This window comes from Somniosus microcephalus, chromosome 18 (genome assembly GCF_052327205.1).
Source record: "Somniosus microcephalus isolate GS21.2 chromosome 18, FLI_Smic_1.0, whole genome shotgun sequence".
In the NCBI taxonomy this organism is placed as follows: Eukaryota; Metazoa; Chordata; class Chondrichthyes; order Squaliformes; family Somniosidae; genus Somniosus; species Somniosus microcephalus.
Window position 1 is genome coordinate 17,703,432 of NC_141004.1, and position 20,529 is coordinate 17,723,960.

A 20,529-nucleotide genomic window follows, 5' to 3' on the forward strand; every position below is an offset into this window, starting at 1 on the left:
AGTACTATTTCTTTACTAATACTAATTTATTTAAATTCCTCACTAGACCCTTGGTCCTCCACTATTTCTGGAATGTAATATGTCCTCCATCATGAAGATAGATACAAAGTATTTGTTTAATGTCTCTGCCATTTCCTTATCCCCATTATAATTTCTCCTGTCTCCGCCTCTAAGGGACCTATGTTTACTTTTGCTAATCTCTTCCTTTTTACATACCTATAGAAGTTTTTATAATCTGTTTTTATGTCTCTTGCTAGTTTACTAAGATTATGCTAGAATTGAGAAGCTTTAGTTATGAGGAGAGACTGGAGAAAGTGAGTCATTTTTTCACCAGAGCAGAGAAAGTTATGAGGCGGTCTGATGGAGGAGTTTTGATCAGATAAGTAATGAAAAACTAATTCCACTGGTTGGTGTGTTGGTAACTAGAGCACTACCAAAATATAACTAGGAAGTGGCTCTGTGTTATTTAAGATGCTGCCTATTCTATGCAAGGCAACCAGAAAGGGGTTTTTGCCATACAATTGTTAATCACAGACTTAGTTCTACCGCAATATAAATAATCTACAGTTTGAAACAGTTGAATTGTTTAAGAATTGTATTGCTAGTTTCGTACTGGGTTTATTTTAGCCTGAATGCAGCAGTCAGATAGTGATATTTAACTCCTCTTTGGAGTGGGCAGGAGAGCATAGTAGGTGGTCCATATGACCTTCAATGCGCAATCCCTTGGTAGGAAGGCAACTGTTAATCTTGTATCATGCTATCCCCTCTGCGTCATGTGTAAGGTTGCAAATTTCAGTTCAAAGGAGATGCTGAACTGCTTGTGAAAACCATTTTTCTGCTGGGAACACAAATTTAAGGTATTGGACCACTTGTTCTATAAAAAAGCTTTACCATATTACATGGAATGGCACAAAACAGTTCCTCCCCTACAAATCCTCACACGGCGAGCTTACAATGCCAACAGTACTATCGAAGGGTCAACAGGGGGGAGGTGAATATAATGTGAATATAAATTATGCGTTAGGCATTCTTCCACCAACGTTCCCGCTAAACTGCGCAGCCGCACGGCGGTCTGGAGGTCCCGCGCAGGCCGCTCAGCGGCTTTACAATGAAAATGACCGCGCATGGGTGAAAAATTAAACGGGCCGTGCAGCCAGCTAAAGGGTCCGTGAACCCCCTCCAAAATTAGAGAACATTGTCTCCCACTTTTCTTCGCTAGCCCCGAAGATGTTGACTGACACTTGGGAATGGCCCCAAGAGAAGGGAGATCTGTAGCTGCGTAACTGCTGTTCTGGCCAAGATCACCTAAATTATTGGACGGTGAAATGGACTATTTGGTTCTGTATCGCTCCATGCGCTGTCCTAACATAAAAGGTGTCCAAACACCCTATCCGGTTTGTGCTCGTGGTAATTGTAAATTATAATAAACTAACTAAAGTAGATGTGATTTTTTCCAATCTTATCTTCAGCTGTGACCAATATGGAAGGATCGCTGGTTACAACGTTTTTATTTCAGAAAAATCATTACTTAGGTACAAAAAAGTCACAATTTAAATCTGCTTAGACACCAACAACCAGTATTCAAAATGCTACAGTTAGAGGGGTTATTTGCAATAATGTATAGAAAATGAAGCTCCAGTGATGTCATTCCTAGGTGTGAACACTCTGTAGTAAGGTGATGTTGTCCCCTTTCAGCATAACACGGCCTAAAAAAAGAAAGAAAAACCCATAATATAAAAAGGGCCTTTGTTTTAAATGAACAACAACTTGTATTTATATAGCGCCTTTAACGTAGTAAAAGGTCCCAAGGTGCTTCACAGGAACATTAAAAGACAAAGAATTTGACACCGAGCCACATAAGAAATTAGGGCAGGTGACCAAAAGCTTGGTCAAAGAGGTAGGTTTTAAGGAGCATCTTAAAGAGAGGAAAGCAGGGTAGAGGTGGAGAGGTTTAGGTGGGGAATTCCAGAGCTTAAGGCCTAGGCAACAGGTTGAGCGATTACAATCAGGGATGCTCAAGAGGGCAGAATTAGAGGAGCGCAGATCTCTCAGGGGGTTGTGGGGCTGGAGGAGGTTACAGAGATAGGGAGGGGCGAGGGCCATGGAGGGATTTGAACACAAAGATGAGAATTTTGAAATCGAGGCATGGCTTAACCAGGAGCCAATGTAGGTCAGCGAGCACAGGGGTGATGGGTGAACGGGACTTGGTGCGAGTTAGGACACAGGCAGCCGAGTTTTGGATGGCCTCAAATTAATGTAGGGTAGAATGTGGGAGGCCAGCCAGGAGTGCTTTGGAATAGTCAAGTCTAGAGGTAACAAAGGCATGGATGAGGGTTTCAGCAGCGGATGAGCTGAGGCAGGGGAGATGTTACGGAGGTGGAAAGAGGCGGTCTTAGTTACACTGTGGTCGGAAGCTCATTTCAGGGTCAAATATGACACCAAGGTTGTGAACAGTGTGGTTCAGCCTCAGACAGATATTAGGGAGAGGGATGGAGTCATTGGCTAGGGAACGGAGCTTGTGACGGGGACCGAAAACAATGACTTTGGTCTTCCCAATATTTAATTGGAGAAAATTTCTGCTCATCCAGAACTGGATGTCAGACAAGTAACCTGACAATTTAGAGACCGTGGAGGGGTCGAGAGAAGTGGTAGTGAGGTGAACCTAGGTGTCGTCACCGTACATGTGGAAACTGACGATGTCGCCAAGGGGCAGCGTGTAGGTGAGAAATAGGAGGGGGCCAAGGATAGATCCTTGGGGGACACCAGAGGTAACGATGCGGGAGCGGAAAGAGAAGAATGGAACCAGGCGAGTGTAGTCCCGCCCAGCTGACCAATCACTACTAGAATACCCTCCCCTTGTGAACTGAGGCAGCCGAGTGGTGATATATTGTTTAATGGTAGGGAGCATCACAGCTGAGCCTATTACCTGCCGCCTGCACACACAGCATGGGTAACTGAATTTAAAAAAAATCATCACGATGTGGGCGTCGTTGGCAAGGCCAGCATTTATTGCCCATCCCTAATTGCCCTTGAGAAGGTGGTGGTGAGCGGCCTTCTTGAACCGCTGCAGTCCGTGTGTTGAAGGTACTCCCACAGTGCTGTTAGGCAGGGAATTCCAAGATTTTGACCCAGCGACGATGAAGGAACGGCGACATATTTCCACGTCAAAATCGTGTGTGACTTGGAGGTGGTGTTCCCATGCGCCTGCTGCCCGTGCCCTTCTATGTGGAAGAGGTTGCGGGTTTGGGAGGTGCTCTCGAAGAAGCAATGGCGAGTTGCTGCAGTGCATCTTGCAGATGGTACACACTGCAGCCACGGTACGTCGGTGGTGGAGGGAGTGAATGTTTAGGGTGGTTGCTGAAGCCAACTGTGCTGGCCCTGAATTCAGTCTCGAGATCGGCTAACTCAGAACGATTTGGGAATCAAAGCTGGGATTTAATAACCTGTCTGTCAGCTTGGGTCAACTGGTAGCAATCTCAGCACCGAATCAGCAGATTGTGGATTCAAATCCTACCCCAAGATTCAGCACACAATCCACTTTTCAAGGAGCGCTGTATTGTTGGAGCTGTAGTCTTTCAGGTGAGATGTTAACCCATAAGCACCATCTGTTTGTTCAGATGGACGTAGAGATGCCACTGCATGATTTGCAGGGAAATCTGGTAACCTGGCCAGCATTCTCCCCGATACCTGGGATGGCAGGAATGACGTATGGAGAGAGATTGGGTCAATTAGGCTTATATTCGCTAGAGTTTAGAAGAATGAGAGGGGATCTCATTGAAACTTATAAAATTCTGACAGGACTGGACAGACTAGATGCTGGAAGAATGTTCCCGATGGTCGGGGAGTCCAGAACCAGGGGTCACAGTCTAAGGATAAGGGGTAGGCCATTTAGGACAGAAATGAGGAGGAATTTCTTCACCCAGAGAGTGGTGAACCTGTGGAATTCTCTACCACAGAGGGCGGTGGAGGCCAATTCATTAAATATATTCGAAGGAGTTGGATATATTTCTCAAGGATAAACGTATCAAGGGGTATGGGGAGAAAGCAGGGACAGGATACTGAATTTGGATGATCAGCCATGATCGCATTGAATGGCGGAGCAGGCTCGAGGGGCCGAATGGCCTACTCCTGCTCCTATCTTCTATGTTTCTAATATACACTGCAAAAAACAATGACTGATTAGTCAGCTCATCTGCTGCTTGTGGGATCTTGCCGGATACAAATTGATGCCACGTTTGCCTACAGAACAGTGACTGCATTACAAGAGTAACTTCTTGGGATATTCCAAGGGTACTAATAATGCACTATGTAAATGGAAGTTCATTCTATGGTTTAGTTACAAACATGCTTTAACAGCAACCATTAAGAAAGCTCCATTAAAATTGGTGCAAAGGATAGTTTGCAGGGCTGTTGTGCAAATTTGAGAAATTTGTAGTAAATTGAAATACACATTTCTGTATTTGACAGCAGAATTTTCCCAATGGGAGTATCCAATCACCACTTGTTTAAGCTGTTGACTACACATTGAGAAATGGGGAAAGAAAATGTGGTTCAGGACGTCACAAAGTGCTTCACAATCAACCAACTGGAATTGATCGTAAAGCATGTAAGGGCACCCTGAGAACATTACACAGCAAATGAGACGAATCGCCGGTTAATTTGTTTTTGGTGTGGGATGCATTTTAGCCAGTACACCAGGAGAATTCAAAGCCCTTCTTTGAATAGTGGCATGGGATCTTTTACCGCAACAGGTAGAATGGGGTTCGGATGAATGCCTCATCCCAAAGGTGGCACCTCCCAAAATGCAGCACTCCCTCAGAACCTAGGCTGATATTTCAGTACTATAATGTGCTCAACTGCAGGAGTGGGACTCGAACCCACGACTTTGACTTACAGGAGAAAGTGCTACCAACTAAGCCAAGCTGGCAGACGATTGTGTATCGACAGAAACATTAACAAAAGCCATTCAGCTGGAAGTGAGAAGTGAAAGGACTTTTGTTTCAACTATAACATTTAGAATTAACACAAACACCAACCCATTGCAGTTCCTGTTTAACTGCATGGACAAGGCGATGATGCAACAGGTCTTAAATATCAAAATGGGACAACGTGCATCCTTCCCTAACCATTGTTAAGTATTTGGGAGACTGCACCTGAAGAGGTACGCTGTACACCACTGGGTACAGTTATTACTCGAAGTATTTTCTATATGTCACTAGGTGATCTAGTTGAGCATATCAAGGAATATGGGGACAGTGCGGGAAGGTGGAGGGGAGGTAGATCAGCCATGATCTTATTGAATGGCCTATCCCTGCTCCTATTTCTTATGTTCTTACACAAGTCAAATTAAAATTTCAGCAGCAATACAACTAAATTTCAACAATTCAAAAGATGAAAGAGACCAAACTTTATAGATGAATTACACCAGGACATAGCATTTTTTCCTTTCATTCCAATTCTTTCCCTTTCCTGATATTGTACCCCAGTAAGAGCCACTTTCACAATAATGACAGCCGCCCAGTTACTTGACTAAATGAGCATAGTGTCAGGGGACTATTTAACATCCCTGGCAGTGCATCACAATCAGACCCGAACCTATCCCCAACTAACATCCGCCACATCTTTCGCGCATGTCCCCAGTTAGCAATCAGGAGCAGTAAGCTTGGCTGATTTTCCCTGTTGCTAGCCTTGAGGATTGGAGACCAACTGTAGCGCTACTCTGGTTGCGGTCAGTTAACTTAGCACGTTTCCTAGTATTATATTACACGGTGCATTACCACCAAGTTAAGCATATCCCTTGAGGTAATTTCGGACGCTTATTCCATAGCAGCGCTTTCATGTGGCCACCTGACTAATCCAACACAAACTTCAACAAGCTCATCTTAATTAATTTCCTTTCTGATCAAAAAGGATGAAATCTCACCAGTCAGATGCACCAATGAGAGTTCTGTGGCAGGAAGTAGAGGAAAGAGAAAAGGCACACTGCCTGAGAGGAGAACACATCTTGGCAGATCTTAAGTAAGGATAGACTTTTTTTATGTAACAAGATAAAGATACAATGCTGTAAGAGTTCAGGGTCATGTTAACCCACTTACCCAACGGTTTCCTTGCTTTTGATTTCATGTGAATTTCCTCTGCATCATCCAATACAAGGTTCATGTATTCATCAAACCCCTAAGGGGAAAAAAAGGCATTAATTACTTTCTACTACACAAATAATCTCAGCTGGAATGTCACTTGTCTAACTCACAGAGCAGAGGACAATCGCAAATCAGAATCAAAATTCACAGTAACCTCAGGCCAAGAAGGTATCAGCCACGCTGCAGCATTGTGCAGCAAACTAATAGGTTTTATTTTAAATCAGAGACTTCTGCAGCCAGAGTGTAGACTTCGCACAGCAGAGACCTGCTAGAAAGGTGTCTGAATAGATTCTTACTGATCATGTGCAATATTTCTTTCCTTCTTTATAAGCTGTCTCCTTTTACACCCGTGAGGTGAATGATCAGGTTTTGTGGTGATAATTAGAGAGATTGGTAAGTCAAATGTTGCTTTCATTATGCAGTTCTTGGATTTTACTAGTGTTTGGGATCAAGTCCCACAAATCCATTTTTCCATGAAAATTGAAAACCTTGCCTATAATATACAAAGGGGCCATTATTTGCAATTGGTTGAGGGAGGAATAATTACCATGGTCCAAAGATGTGCGAGTTAGGTTGATTGACTATGATAAATTGACCCTTAGTGTTAGGGGGATTAAATACGTGGGGTTACGGGGATAGGGTGGGATATGTGTCGGTGTAGGGGTTACGGGGATTGGGTGGGATATGTGTCGGTGTAGGGGTTACGGGGATTGGGTGGGATATGTGTCGGTGTAGGGGTTATGGGGATTGGGTGGGATATGTGTCGGTGTAGGGGTTACGGGGATTGGGTGGGATATGTGTTGGTGTAGGGGTTACGGGGATTGGGTGGGATATGTGTTGGTGTAGGGGTTACGGGGATTGGGTGGGATATGTGTTGGTGTAGGGGTTACGGGGATTGGGTGGGATATGTGTTGGTGTAGGGGTTACGGGGATTGGGTGGGATATGTGTCGGTGCAGGCTCGATGGGCCGAAATGGCCTCTATCTGCACTGTGGGGTTTCTGTGATTCTGTGACACGAGAACACTCTGATCTTCAAATAGTGCCATGGTATCTAACATCCACCGTAACAGGCAGACAGCACATTAATTTAACATCTCACAAAGGTTGGCACCAACAATGCCAATTTAAGGCACTGCCTAAGTCACTGATTTCATCAAGACACAAGAGCCCAACTTTACAGATTCATAGAAACTTACAGCACAGAAGGAGGCCATTCAGCCCGTCGGGCCTTTGCTGGCTTTGTGCTTAGTCCCACATTCCCATAGTTAAAAACTACAAATGCTAGAAATGCACATCTGTTAGCAACTGAAGGGAAACCACAAGTAAACGTCCTCGGTTTAGACACTCAGCTCTGAAACATTAAACTATCTTTTCAGATGCTCACTGACCTGCTGTATATTTCCACCATTTTCTACCAATGCTATCCTGCAGCCAACTTCTAGTAGGCACAAAAGGCTGTTCCTTCCGGGGATGCATCTCTAGATGGGCTGTGAGGTATGGGTTTATGCTTGGATCATGGGGGTGGGTTAAAAGTAAATGAAAATTATGCCCCATCACTCTGTCTTGTAACTGTTTGTACAGCAAAAGGTTACACCACAAAAATCACTAATCACATTTAGAGTGAATATAATATCGCTACAACTGATGGTTAAATCCACCCGAGGCAACTTCAGACTTTCTTGCCAGTTGTTAGCCAATAGAGCCTATCCTGCTTTTCACGGTATCTACAGCCTAAAACTGTACTACAACTTAAATGTTATACTTACAATTATACAGCCTTCTATCCTCATGTTGACTTGCTCATATAACCATACTTGGATTCTGGATCGCTACAGTAAAGAAAAAGGCATTTTTAAGTTAGGATAAAATTATTTAAAAGTATTTTGAATCCCTGTTAGAATAAAACAGCACCTCCGACAGTGCAGCACACCCTCGGTACTGCAGTGAAGTGTCAGCCTAGATTATGCGCTCAAATCTCTGGAATGGGGTTTGAATCCATGACCTTGCCACTGAGCCCAGGCTGACACTTGCCAAGATTCAAATTGGTCTTTGCTGAACTATTGCAGCAAAGGTATTAATAAGTTGCACTCACTTACCAGGTGCAACAATTAAGCATCACTACCACAATATTTAAAAATGCAAAAGACTAAAATTAAATGTGTACTTACATTCTGAAGGTATCTGAAAATAAGATTCTGTTGCACCTTCAGTTAAGGAACACAGCCACATGCATGTTATACTGTAAACATCTCTATAGCAAGATCTGTATACACCCAACATGCTCTCTAGAACCAGTCTGTAGTATTCTAATGCAATTATATCATTGCTACCTCTAAATTGTTTACAAAGCACATGACCCATGATGCCTATAACCTTCCCCCAAATGGCCAATATTCATGAGTCTCAACAGTGTGTGGTGGCAAGCAATGTTCCCTTATATTTTCTTTGGCTGCATGGCCCATTCAAATTTCCACGCATGCGCGGTTTTTCCATTTATAAGCCGGTTGCGTGGGAGCTCCAGAGCGCTGCACGGCCGTGCAGGTTAACTGGGACATTGGCGGCAAACTATTCAGCTACAAAGAGCACCAGAAGCTCAATCCTACCCTAACCTAACATCCACAGACATACACTTCCAGAAGGCATTCCTGAGGATCAGGAAGAGGAACCCAAACTGATTTTCCACTCCGAACCCAGGGAATTAAAGTCAGCTGTTGTGCCCATACATGTCCCTGGCCAAGATCAGCTAACTTTGCAAATTAGGGATCAAACCGGGATCTTCCTGATTTGTATGGGTCACTAACTCCACCATCTGGGAGAGCTCCTTCCCAGAGACTAAACACATTTATTGATGTCATAATCTAGTCTGACTACTGGAAGTAGTGTCAGATTCAGTATATTAATAAAAATTAGAACATACGAAATAGGAGCAGGAGTAGGCCATTTGGCCCTTCGAGTCTGCTCCACCATTCAATAAGATTATGGCTGATGATCTACCTCAACTCCACCTTCCACACTATCCCTACTAACTAGCAATATTAAAAATCTTGTATCCTCACATGTGCTGTCATTTTTCTCCATTATAAACTCCCATGTCCACATTTATCATAGAAACTGCCCAAGTAAACTTCTCAGGCCCAAGTAAATACACTCCTGCCTGTGGTGGCACCTACATTGGGAGGGAAGAAAGGTGCAATTACTTGCAATTAAGTTATCCTTTTACACATGGATATGGAAATTTATAATGGTATTATCAAAATAAGGAACAAGTGAAGGGATTGAATTACACCTGCATTCTCCCCCCACCACCACCCCGCCCCCAAGTCATCCCATGACATTTAACCTCACTTCATCTCCAGGCTCTTGAACTGGCTGTGTGACCCATTCAATTTTTCACAAATTCAGTTATTTCCATTGTAAAGCCAGTGAGCGGCCTGCGCGGGACCTCCAGACCACTGCGCAGCTTAGCAGGTACATTGCCCATCACCCGTGCTCGCTGACTCACATTGGCTCCCAGTCCAATAACACCTCACTTTTATTCAAGGAATTAGATATATTTCTTAAGGCTAAAGGGGTCAAGGGATATGGGGAGAAGGCAGGGACAGGGTACTGAGTTTGGATGATCAGCCATGATCTCATTGAATGGCAGAGCAGGCTCGAGGGGCCGAATGGCCTACTCCTGCTCCTATCTTCTACTCCTGCTCCTATCTTCTGTGTTTCTAATTCTCATCCCTGTTTTCAAATCCCTCCATGGCCTCGTCCCTCTCGCCCTACAACCACACCCACCCACCCTACCCCCAAGATCTCTGCGCTCCTCCAATTCTGGCCTCTTGCACATCCCTAATTTTAATTGCTTCACCATTGGTGGCTATGCCTTCGGCTGCCTCGGCTCTAAGCTTTAGAATTCCCTCCCTAAACCTCTCCGCCTCTTTCCTCCTTTAAGACGCTCCTTAAAACCTACCTCTTTGACCAGTCACCTGTCCTAATATCTCATGCAGCTCGGTGTCAAACTTTGTTTTATAACACTCCGGTGAAGCACCGTGGGACGTTTTTACTACTTTAAAAGGCGCTATATAAATGCAAGTTGTTGTACTTGGTTAGCACTCCCCATGTGCAACACCACAAGTGATTGACCAGTGAATATAAAAGTATTTAGCCGAAACCCATCTGCTCTGGCCCACAGATTACCATTGAATATTCCACATGTCGCAGAACAGATAGTTTGATTTAATTTTAAGATGAATTTGATTATGAATATAATTTTAGATCAATTTAATGTTCAGATCAATTTAATTTAAGATTAAGTTAATATCAGATTAACTTTTAGGGTCCATTTAATTTTAAGATCAACATAATTTAAATTCAATTTAATCTTAAAGATCAATTTAAGATTAAGTTAATATCAGATTAACTTTTAGGGTCTACTTAATTTTAAGAACATAATTTAAAGATCAACATAATTTAAGGTCAATTTAATCTTAAAGATCAATTTAATTTTTGACCAAATTAATTCTAAGATCAATTTAATTTTAGAATTATTTCCCCCCCACCGCGCGCACACACCTCCCTCCCACCGCGCACACACCTCCCTCCCCCCGCTTCAATTATTGCTCCAGGTTCCTATACACAAGGACACGCTTTTCACACAAGGTGCGGTGGAAAGTCCCAGGTTTAAAGTTGAGAATGAAGCAGGGGCGCGTGGAGTTTGTGCGAGGGCCCCGGGGTCCTGGTCATGAATCCCCCCCTCCCCGGTCTCCTTTCCTGCCGAGTAACGGGTACAGGGGCGGCCCGCGGGAGAGGGAGCGGGCCTCCAGCCGCGTCTCTCCGTTCCCAATCCCTCCCCTCAGACAGCGGCCTCGACCCACGCCGCCTTTCTCCTATCCCCAGCCACGCCACCCCGACTCGACTCCGGACCGTGCGAAGGATACGATGGGCTGCACCATCACTTTCTGGACTTTCTGCGCCTGCCCGCGGTACGCCATGGCTGCTCCGGCTCAGACTCCCGAGTCTCGACGGACAACCTCCGGCAGCAAAAATGGCGGCTCCGACTCCCGAGTCTCGACGGACAACCTCCGGCAGCAAAAATGGCGGCTCCGCCCGCCAACCAACCAGCACCGTGACCTCTCACCCGCCCGCGCGGAGGAGCCTGGGACACGGCAGCCCGCCCTGACCTCTCACCCCGCCCGCTGCCATGGCAATGACGCAAGGGAGGGGGGGCGTAGCCATCTCCTTCCCACCCTGCTGCCCAGTGAAGGCTCTGGGCTGGGACATGGATCAAAGAGATACCTTGCAAACCAATCAAACAACAATGCAGCTTAGCAACAACAGCCACAATCAGCCTGATCTCAATCTTAAGGGAAAAAAGTGAATCAAAAAATAGTAGGGAACGGTAGCATAGTGGTTATAAGAACATAAGAATTAGGAGAAGGAGTCGGCCATTGAGCGCCTCGAGCCTGCTCCGCCATTCAATAAGATCACGGCAGACCATTGACCTCAGCTCCACTTTCCCGCCCGATCTCCATATCCATTGATTCCCCTAGAGTCCAAAAATCTATCGATCTCAGCCTTGAATATACTCAAAGACTCAGCATTCACAGCCCTCTGGGGTAGAGAATTCCAAAGATTCACAACCCTCTAAGTGAAGAAATTCCTCCTCATCTCAGTCTTAAATGGCCGACCCCTTATCCTGAGACTATGCCCCCTAGTTCTAGACACTCCAGCCAGGGGAAACAACCTCTCAGCATCTACCCTGTAAATCCTTTTCAGAATCTTGCGTGTTAAATAAATCTGGAATAAATAGTATCAGTAATGGTGACCATGAAACTACCGGATTGTTATAAAAACCCATGTCCTTTAGGGCTACAGGGAAGGGGCGGGGGAGTGGGACTGGCTGAGGTGCTCTTGCAGAGAGCTGGCACGGGCACGACAGGCCGAATGGCCTTCCATGCTGTAACCATTCTATGATTCTAGGGAAGGAAACCTGCCGTCCTGGATTTGCCTATATGTGACTCCAGACCCACAGCAATGTGGTTGACTCTTAACTGCCCTCTGAAATGGCCAAACACGCCACTCAACTGTACCAGCTGTTACAAAGGAGCATTACCGACTACAGAGGTTCAAGAAGGCAGCTCACCACCACCTTCTCAAGGGCAATTAGGGATGGCCAATACCAGCAACACCCACATCCCGTGAACGAATGAAAAAAAATTATGATGCAAGAAAAATAATTCACATGCCACACCTTGCACTGTAACAGAAAGAAAGACTTGCATTTATATAGAGCCTTTCATAACCTCAGGACATCCCAAAGCACTTTACAGTCAATGAAGTACTTTTTGAAGTGTAGTATTCACTCTTGTAATGTAGGAAACGCGGCAGCTAATTTGCGCACAACAAGCTCCCACAAACAGCAATGTAATAATGACCAGATCATCTATTTTTTATGACGTTGGTTGAGGGATAAATATTGGCTAGGACACCAGGGATAGCTCCCCTGCTCTTCTTGAGAATAGTGGCCATGGGATCTTTTACATCCACCTGAGAGAGCAGATGGGGCCTCGGTTTAACGTCTCATCCGAAAGACGGCACCTCCAACAGTGCAGCACTCTCCCTCAGTACTGCATTGGAGTGTCAGCCTAGATTTTTGTGCTCAAGTCTCTGGAGTGGGACTTAAACCCATGATCTTCTGACTCAGAGGTGAGAGTGCTACCCACTGAGCCATGGCTGACACACAGCATCGAAATGGACTAAAGTAACTCGCCATACATGTCACCATGGCACCAGCAGCAAATATATGCATAGGAGATGATAGAAACATAGAAACATAGAAGATAGGAGCAGGAGTAGGCCATTCGGCCCCTCGAGCCTGCTCCGCCATTCAATGAGATCATGGCTGATCATCCAAATTCAGTACCCTGTCCCTGCCTTCTCTCCATATCCTTTGATCCCTTTAGCCTTAAGAAATATATCCAACTCTTTCTTGAATATACTTAATGAACTGGCCTCCACCGCCCTCTGTGGCAGAGAATTCCACAGGTTCACCACTCTCTGGGTGAAGAAATTCCTCCTCATTTCAGTCCTAAATGGCTTACCCCTTATCCTTAGACTATGACCCCTGGTTCTGGACTCCCCGGCCATCAGAAACATCCTTCCTGCATCTAGTCTGTCCAGGCCTGACAGAATTTTATAGGTTTCGATGAGATCCCCTCTCAATCTTCTAAACTCCAGTGAGTATAAGCCCAATCGACACAATCTCTCCTCATACGTCATTCCTGCCATCCCAGGTATCAGCCTGGTGAATCTTCGCTACACTCCTTCCATGGCAAGAACGTCCTTCCTCAGGTAAGGCGACCAAAACTGCACACAAAACTGCATACAGGGCCTTGGTGTGGTCTCACCAAGGCCCTGTACAACTGCAGCAAGACATCCTTGTTCTTGTACTCGAACCCTCTTGCTACGAAGGCCAACACACCATTTGCCTTCTTAACCGCCTGCTGCACCTGCATGCTTACCTCCAGCGACTGGTGCACAAGAACACCCAGGTCTCTTTGCACTTCCCCTTCTCCCAATCTATTGCCATTCAAATAATAATCTGCCTTCCTGTTTTTGCCACCAAAGTGGATAACCTCACATTTATCCACATTATAGTGCATTTGCCATGTTTCTGCCCAATCACCCAATCTGTCCAAATCGTACTGGAGTTTCACGACATCCTCCTCACAGCATACCCTCCCACCCAGCTTTGTGTCGTCTGCAAATTTGGAGATATTACATCCAATTCCCTCGTCCAGATCATTAATATATATTGTGAACAGCTGGGGTCCTAGGACCGATCCTTGCGGTACCCCACTAGTCACTGCCTGCCACTCGGAAAACGACCCGTTTATTCCAACTCTTTACTTTCTGTCCGCCAACCAGTTCTCTATCCAAGTCAATACCTTGCCCCCAATCCCATGTGCCTTAATTTTGCACGCTAATCTCTTATGCGGGACCTTATCGAAAGCCTTCTGAAAGTCCAAATACACCACATCCACTGGTTCTCCCTTATCTATTTTACCAGTTACATCCTCAAAAAATTCCAGTAGATTAGTCAAGCATGATTTACCTTTTGTAAATCCATGTTGACTTTGTCCGATCCAGTCACTGCTTTCCAAGTGCTCTGCTATTACATCTTTTATAATGGACTCTAGCATTTTCCCCACTACCGATGTCAAGCTTACCAGTCTATAATTGCCCGCCTTTTCTCTACCACCTTTTTTGAATAGTGGGGTAACATTAGTTACCCGCCAATCCATGGGTACCGTTCCAGAGTCTATCGAGTTCTGGAAGATGACCAGCAATGCATCTACTATTTCTAGGGCCACTTCCCTAAGTACCCTGGGATGTAGATTATCAGGCCCTGGGGATTTATCGGCCTTCAGTCCCATCAATTTTCCTAACACCATTTCCCCACAAATACTGATTTCTTTCAGTTCCACCCTTTCATCAGACCCTATGTTCCTCGGCATCTCTGAGAGGTTATTTGTGTCCTCCTTTGTGAAGACAGAACCAAAATATGTATTTAGTTGGTCTGCCATTTCTTTGTTCCCCATTATAAATTCCCCTGATTCTGACTGCAAAGGACCTACGCTTGACTTCACCAATCTTTTTCTCTTCACATATCTATAAAAGCTTTTACAGTCAGTTTTTATGTTCCCTGCAAGCTTACTCTCATATTCTATTTTCCCTTTCTTAATTAATCCCTTTGTCCTCCTTTGTTGAATCCTAAACTGCTCCCAATCCTCAGGATTATTGCTTTTTCTGGCCAATTTATATGCCCTCTCCTTGGACCTTATGCTATCCCTAATTTCCCTTGTTAGCCACGGTATTCTCACGGTATTCTCACCAGACTATTGGAATTAAAATGAAACACTAGTTGTATCAATCTAAACTAATAAATGGCAACAGTCAGCTGTGGCTCGGTGATGGCACCTTTGAGTTAGAAGGGCATGAGTGCACATTCCAAGCTGACTCTTCAAAGCAGTACTGAGGGAGTGCTGCACTGCCGGAGGTGCCATCTTTCAGATGAGACGTTAAACCGAGGTCTTCAATATTTATCCCTCAACCCACATCACTAAAACATATAACAACAACAACTTTAATTTATATAGCACCTTTAACATTGTAAAATGTCCCAAGGCCCTTCACACAAGTGTAATCATACAATCATACAGCACAGAAGGAGGCCATTCAGCCCATTGTGCCTGTGCCGGCTCTTTGAAAGAGCTATCCAATTAGCCCCACTCCCCTGCTCTTTCCCTGCAAATTTTTCCACTTCAAGTATTTATCCAATTCCATTTTGAAAGCTATTATTGAATCTGCTTCCTCCACCCTTTTAGGCAGTGTATTCCAGATCATAACTCGCTGCGTACCATGTTTTTCCCTCATGCCATCACTAGTTCTTTTGCCAGTTACCTTAAATCTGTGTCCTCAGTTACCGACCCTTCTGCCACTGGAAATAGTTTCTCCTTATTTATGCTATCAAAACATTTAATGATTTTGAACACCTCCATTAAATCTCCCCTTAACCTTCTCTAGTCTCTCCATGCAACTGAAGTCTTTCATCCCTGGTACCATTCTAATAAATCTCCTCTGTACCCTTTCTAATGCCTTGATATCCTTCCTAAAGTGTGGTACCCAGAATGAGACACAATACTCCAGCTGAGGCCTAACCAGTGGTTTTATAAAGGTTTAGCATAACTTCCTTGCTTTTGTGTCTCTATTTATTAAGCCAAGGATCTCATACCCTTTTTTTAACAGCCTTCTCAACTTGTCCTGCCCTCTTCAAAGACTTGTGTACGGACACCCCCAGGTCATTCTGTTCCTGCTTCCCCTTTAAAACTGTATCATATTGCCTCTCCTCATTCTACCAAAATGTATCACTTCACATTTCTCTACATTAAATTTCATCTGCCATGTGCCTGTCCATTTTACCAGTCTCTCTATGTCCTCCTGAAATCTGTTACTACCCTCTTCACTGTTTACTACATTTCTGAGCTTCGTGCCATCTGCAAACTTTGAAATTATGCCCTGTATACCCACGTCCAGGTCATTAATATAGATCAAAAAGAGCAGTGGTCCCAACACCATACCTTGCACAAAGGAAGTTGGCTGTGGTTGTTGGAGGTCATTCATCTCAATCACATGACATCACTGCAGGAGTTCCTCAGGGCAGTGTCCTAGGCCCAACCATCTTCAGCTGTTTCATCAATGACCTTCCCTCCATCATAAGGTCAGAAGTGGGGATGTTCGCTGATGATTGTACACTGTTCAGCACCATTCGAGACTCGTCAGATACTGACGCAGTCCGTGTCCATATGCAGCAAGACCTGGACAACATTCAGACTTGGGCTGACAAGTGGCAAGTAACATTCGCACCACACAAGTGCCAGGCAATGACCATCTCCAACAAGCGAGGCTCTAACCATCTCCCCTTGACATTCAATGGCATTACCATCGCTGAATCCCTCACTATCAACGTTTTGGGGGTTACCATTGATCAGAAACTGAACTGGACCAGCCATATAAATACTGTGGCTACAAGAGCAGGCCAGAGGCTGGGAATTCTGCAGCAAGTGTCGCACCTCCTGACTCCCCAAAGCCTTTCCACCATCTACAAGGCACAAGTCAGGAGTGTGATGGAATATTCTCCACTTGCCTGGATGAGTGCAGCTCCAACAACACTCAAGAAGCTCGACACCATTCAGGATAAAGCAGCCCGCTTGATTGGCACTCCATCCACCACCTTCAACATTCACTCCCTCCACCACCAGCACACTGTGGCTACAGTGTGTACCATCTACAAGATGCACTGCAGCAACTCGCCAAAGCTCCTTCAACAGCACCTTCCAAACCCGCGACCTCTACCACTTAGAAGGACAAGGGCAGCAGACGCATGGGAACATCACCACCTACAAGTTCCCCTCCAAGCCACACACCATCCTGACTTGGACCTGTATCGCCGTTCCTTCTCTGTCGCTGGGCCAAAATCCTGGAACTCCCTTCCTAACAGCATTGTGGGTGTATCTACACCATATGGACTGCAGCGGTTCAAGAAGGCGGCTCACCACCATCTTCTCAAGGGCAATTAGGGATGGGCACTAAATGCAGGCCTAGCCAGCGACGCCCACATCCCATCAATGAATAAAAATTTAATAAAAAACACCAACCCCTGGGGGACACCACTGCACACTTCCCTCCAGTCTGACAAACAACTGTTCACCACAACTCTCTGCTTTCTGTCCCTTAGCCAATTTTATATCCACGCAGCCAGGGCCCCTTTGTTCTCTAATCGGCCCCATCTTTTCTTTGACTACCCTTTTACCATTTACATCATACAAAAAGTAAAACTGAGCCTAAGAAGGAGACATTAGGACAGGTGACCAAAAGTTTGGTCTAAGAGGTTGGCTTTAAGGAGCGTCTTAAAGGAGGAGAGGCAGAGAGGTTTAGTGCGAGAATTCCAGAGCTTAGGGCCTAGACAGTTACAGGCGTGGCCGCTAATGGTGTGACGAAGGAAGTAGGGGATGAACAAAAGGGAAGGTCTGTGATAGGGTGGAAGGCAGGAGAGATTAAATGACAAAAGAGATGATGGTGTGAGGGGAAAGGGGGTGGTAAAGTAAAGAAACAAAAGATGGGTCAAGAGGAGGTGTAAATGGCAACAGCAGAAACATTACCAGCGTGATGATCTGAAATTATTGAACTCAATGTTGAGTCCAGAAGGCTGTAAAGTGCCTAATCGAAAGATGAGGTGCCGTAAGCTTCCTCAAGCTTCATTAGAACAGTGTAGGAGGCCGAGGAGGGAGAGGTCAGAGTGGGGGGGGGGGTGGTGGGGAGAATTAAAATGACAAGCGACCGGAAGCTCCGGGTCACGCTTGCAGACTGAACGGAGGTGTTCTGTAAAGCGATAACCCAATCTGCATTTAGAACATAAGAAATAGGAGCAGGAGTAGGCCATTTGGCCCTTCAAGCCTGCTCCGCCATTCAATAGGATCATGGCTGATCTTCTACTTCAACTCCACCTTCCCGCACTATCCCTTAATTCCCCAAAATTTATCGACCTCTGTCTTGAATATACTCAACGACTGAGCATTCACAGCCCTCTGGGGTAGAGAATTCCAAAAATTCACCACCCTCTGAGTGAAGAAATCTCTCCTCATCTCAGTCCTAAATGCTGACCCCTTATTTTGTGACTGTGACCCCGTGTTCCAGATTCCCCATTTTCCCAGCATTAACCCTATCAAGCCCCTTTATATGTTTCAATGAGATCACCTCTCACTCTTCTAAACTCTAAGGAATATAGGCCTAGTCTACTCAATCTCTCCTCCTAGGGCAATCCCCTCATCCCAGGAACCAGTCTGGTGAACCTTCGTTGCATTCTCTCTAAGGCGGGTATGTCTTTCCTTAGGTAAGGAGATCAGAACTCTACAGTGTGGCCTCACCAATACCCTGTATAATTGTTGTTGGATCCGCAATTCAGAGGATATGTTGTTATAAAATAATCACACAGATGCTGTACATCAACAATAAACAGGTCTTTACTGGAGGAGGGTAGTCTCACGACTGGGGGTACAGAGGCATGCGCAAAGCTTATATACCGGTGTGGTCACTGCCGGTACTACAGTATACAGGAGCTGTAAAAGTAGTTCTGACTTAAAGGCACATACACTACAATTCCTCCCCTTTTAGATTAGTAGTGCCCCTAATATTCAAATAACAATTAACATTTTTAACATGTACATTAAACAACAAAAGTCCATTTAAAGATTCAGACTTTGGGGCGGCTTCCTGACCCTTTCAGGATAGCGCCTTTCCGGAGGTTCTTGTTCTTGGTGCAGAGGCGATTCTGGCCCCTTTTCATCGGGTAGTTCATCGGGTTCCACTGCTACTGGGTCTGAAGTAGATGCTACCGGTATGTCGGATTCATCCCCAGGTACTCGAGACATGGGGTTGACGCGTTCCTGTGACGCTAAGATCTGATCGACGTGGTGTCTCACAATGTTCTCCCCGACATCCACTGTGTACATTAATGGCCCCTGTCTTGTACATATCGTTCCGGGTTGCCATTTCTCTGTTCGGTAGTCACGGGCCAAGACTGGTTGCCCTACATTGAAGCTTCTTGTCGGCTTCTCATTGATGTGCTGGAATTGTTTGTCCTCAACATTTCTTCGCACATTTGGTCTGAGCAAGTCCAGACGAGATCTCAACCTTCGGTTAAAGAACATCATGGCCGGGGTCTGGTTGGTAACTGCATGTGTCGCGTTTCGGTAGGCTAATAAGAAATTGTCCATCTTATGCTGTAGTGGAATTTCCTCGTCGCACATGGCCTTTATCGCCTTCTTAAAGGTTTGTACGAACCTCTCAGCCAATCCATTGGTGGCTGGATGATACGGGGCGGATGTGTAATGCCTTACCCCATTCCTTCTCATAAATTTTTGGAACTCGTCGGACACAAACTGTGGTCCATTATCAGAGCAAATCTGCTCTGGCAAACCGTTTCTGGCAAATATGGTCTGTAGGACTGCAATCGTTTTCTCTGTAGTGGTTGAAGACATTTTTATCTCGTCAGGCCACTTTGAATGAGCATCCACTGCTATTAAGAACATTGAGTCCATGAATGGACCAGCGAAATCCATATGCACCCGTTGCCATGGAGAGGAGGACCACTCCCATGGGTGTAGAGGGGCATGTGGTGGTGCATTTTGGACCTTCTGGCATCCTAAGCAGCTCTTAGTTAGGTCTTCGATTTGTTGATCGATTCCCGGCCACCACACATAAGCCCTAGCAAGGCTTTTCATTTTCACTCCCCCCAGATGACCTTCATGTAGCTCATTTAGCACACTCTCCCTTAACTTGGGTGGAATCACCACTCTGGATCCACACATCACTGTCCCCTGGCATACTGACAGCTGTTCTCTTCTGGATGAGAATGCTGGCAACAGTGAGTCGCCATGTGCTGGCCATCCCCTCACCGTCAATTCATATACCCGCGACAGCGTCGGATCATTTCGGGTCTCCTTTTCTATATCCGCGTTTGTTACTGGCAATCGTTCAATTATTGACGAATAAAATATCTCAATAGGGTCCACTGCTGGTGCTTCCTCCACAGTAGGCAGTGGCAGGCGCGATAGCCCATCAGCGTTCCCATGCTGTTTAGTGCCTTTATATTCTATTTCATATTGATTCGCCCCTAGAAACAGGGACCATCTTTGTAACCGCTGTGCAGTCATCACTGGAACGCCCTTCTTAGGATTAAAGATGGAGACAAGTGGTTGGTGGTCAGTCAGCAAGGTGAACTTCTGCCCATGCAGATAGTGGTTGAATTTTTTTACTCCCCATACTAGGCTGAGGGCCTCCC

At 45.3% G+C, this 20,529-nt stretch overlaps 1 protein-coding gene across 1 annotated transcript; it reads right to left on the reverse strand.

The window, feature by feature from the left end:
* Nucleotides 1–1,491: 1,491 nt before the first annotated feature.
* On the reverse strand, nt 1,492–11,275 carry LOC147105060 (small nuclear ribonucleoprotein E). The gene is made up of 5 exons (XM_086011120.1): nt 11,066–11,275; nt 8,309–8,335; nt 7,907–7,969; nt 6,096–6,174; nt 1,492–1,706 (listed from the first exon to the last, which is right to left on the reverse strand). Exons 1-5 carry the CDS (start codon nt 11,117–11,119, stop codon nt 1,651–1,653), a joined length of 279 nt encoding a protein of 92 aa, XP_085867246.1. The 5' UTR covers nt 11,120–11,275; the 3' UTR covers nt 1,492–1,650.
* Nucleotides 11,276–20,529: the final 9,254 nt, after the last annotated feature.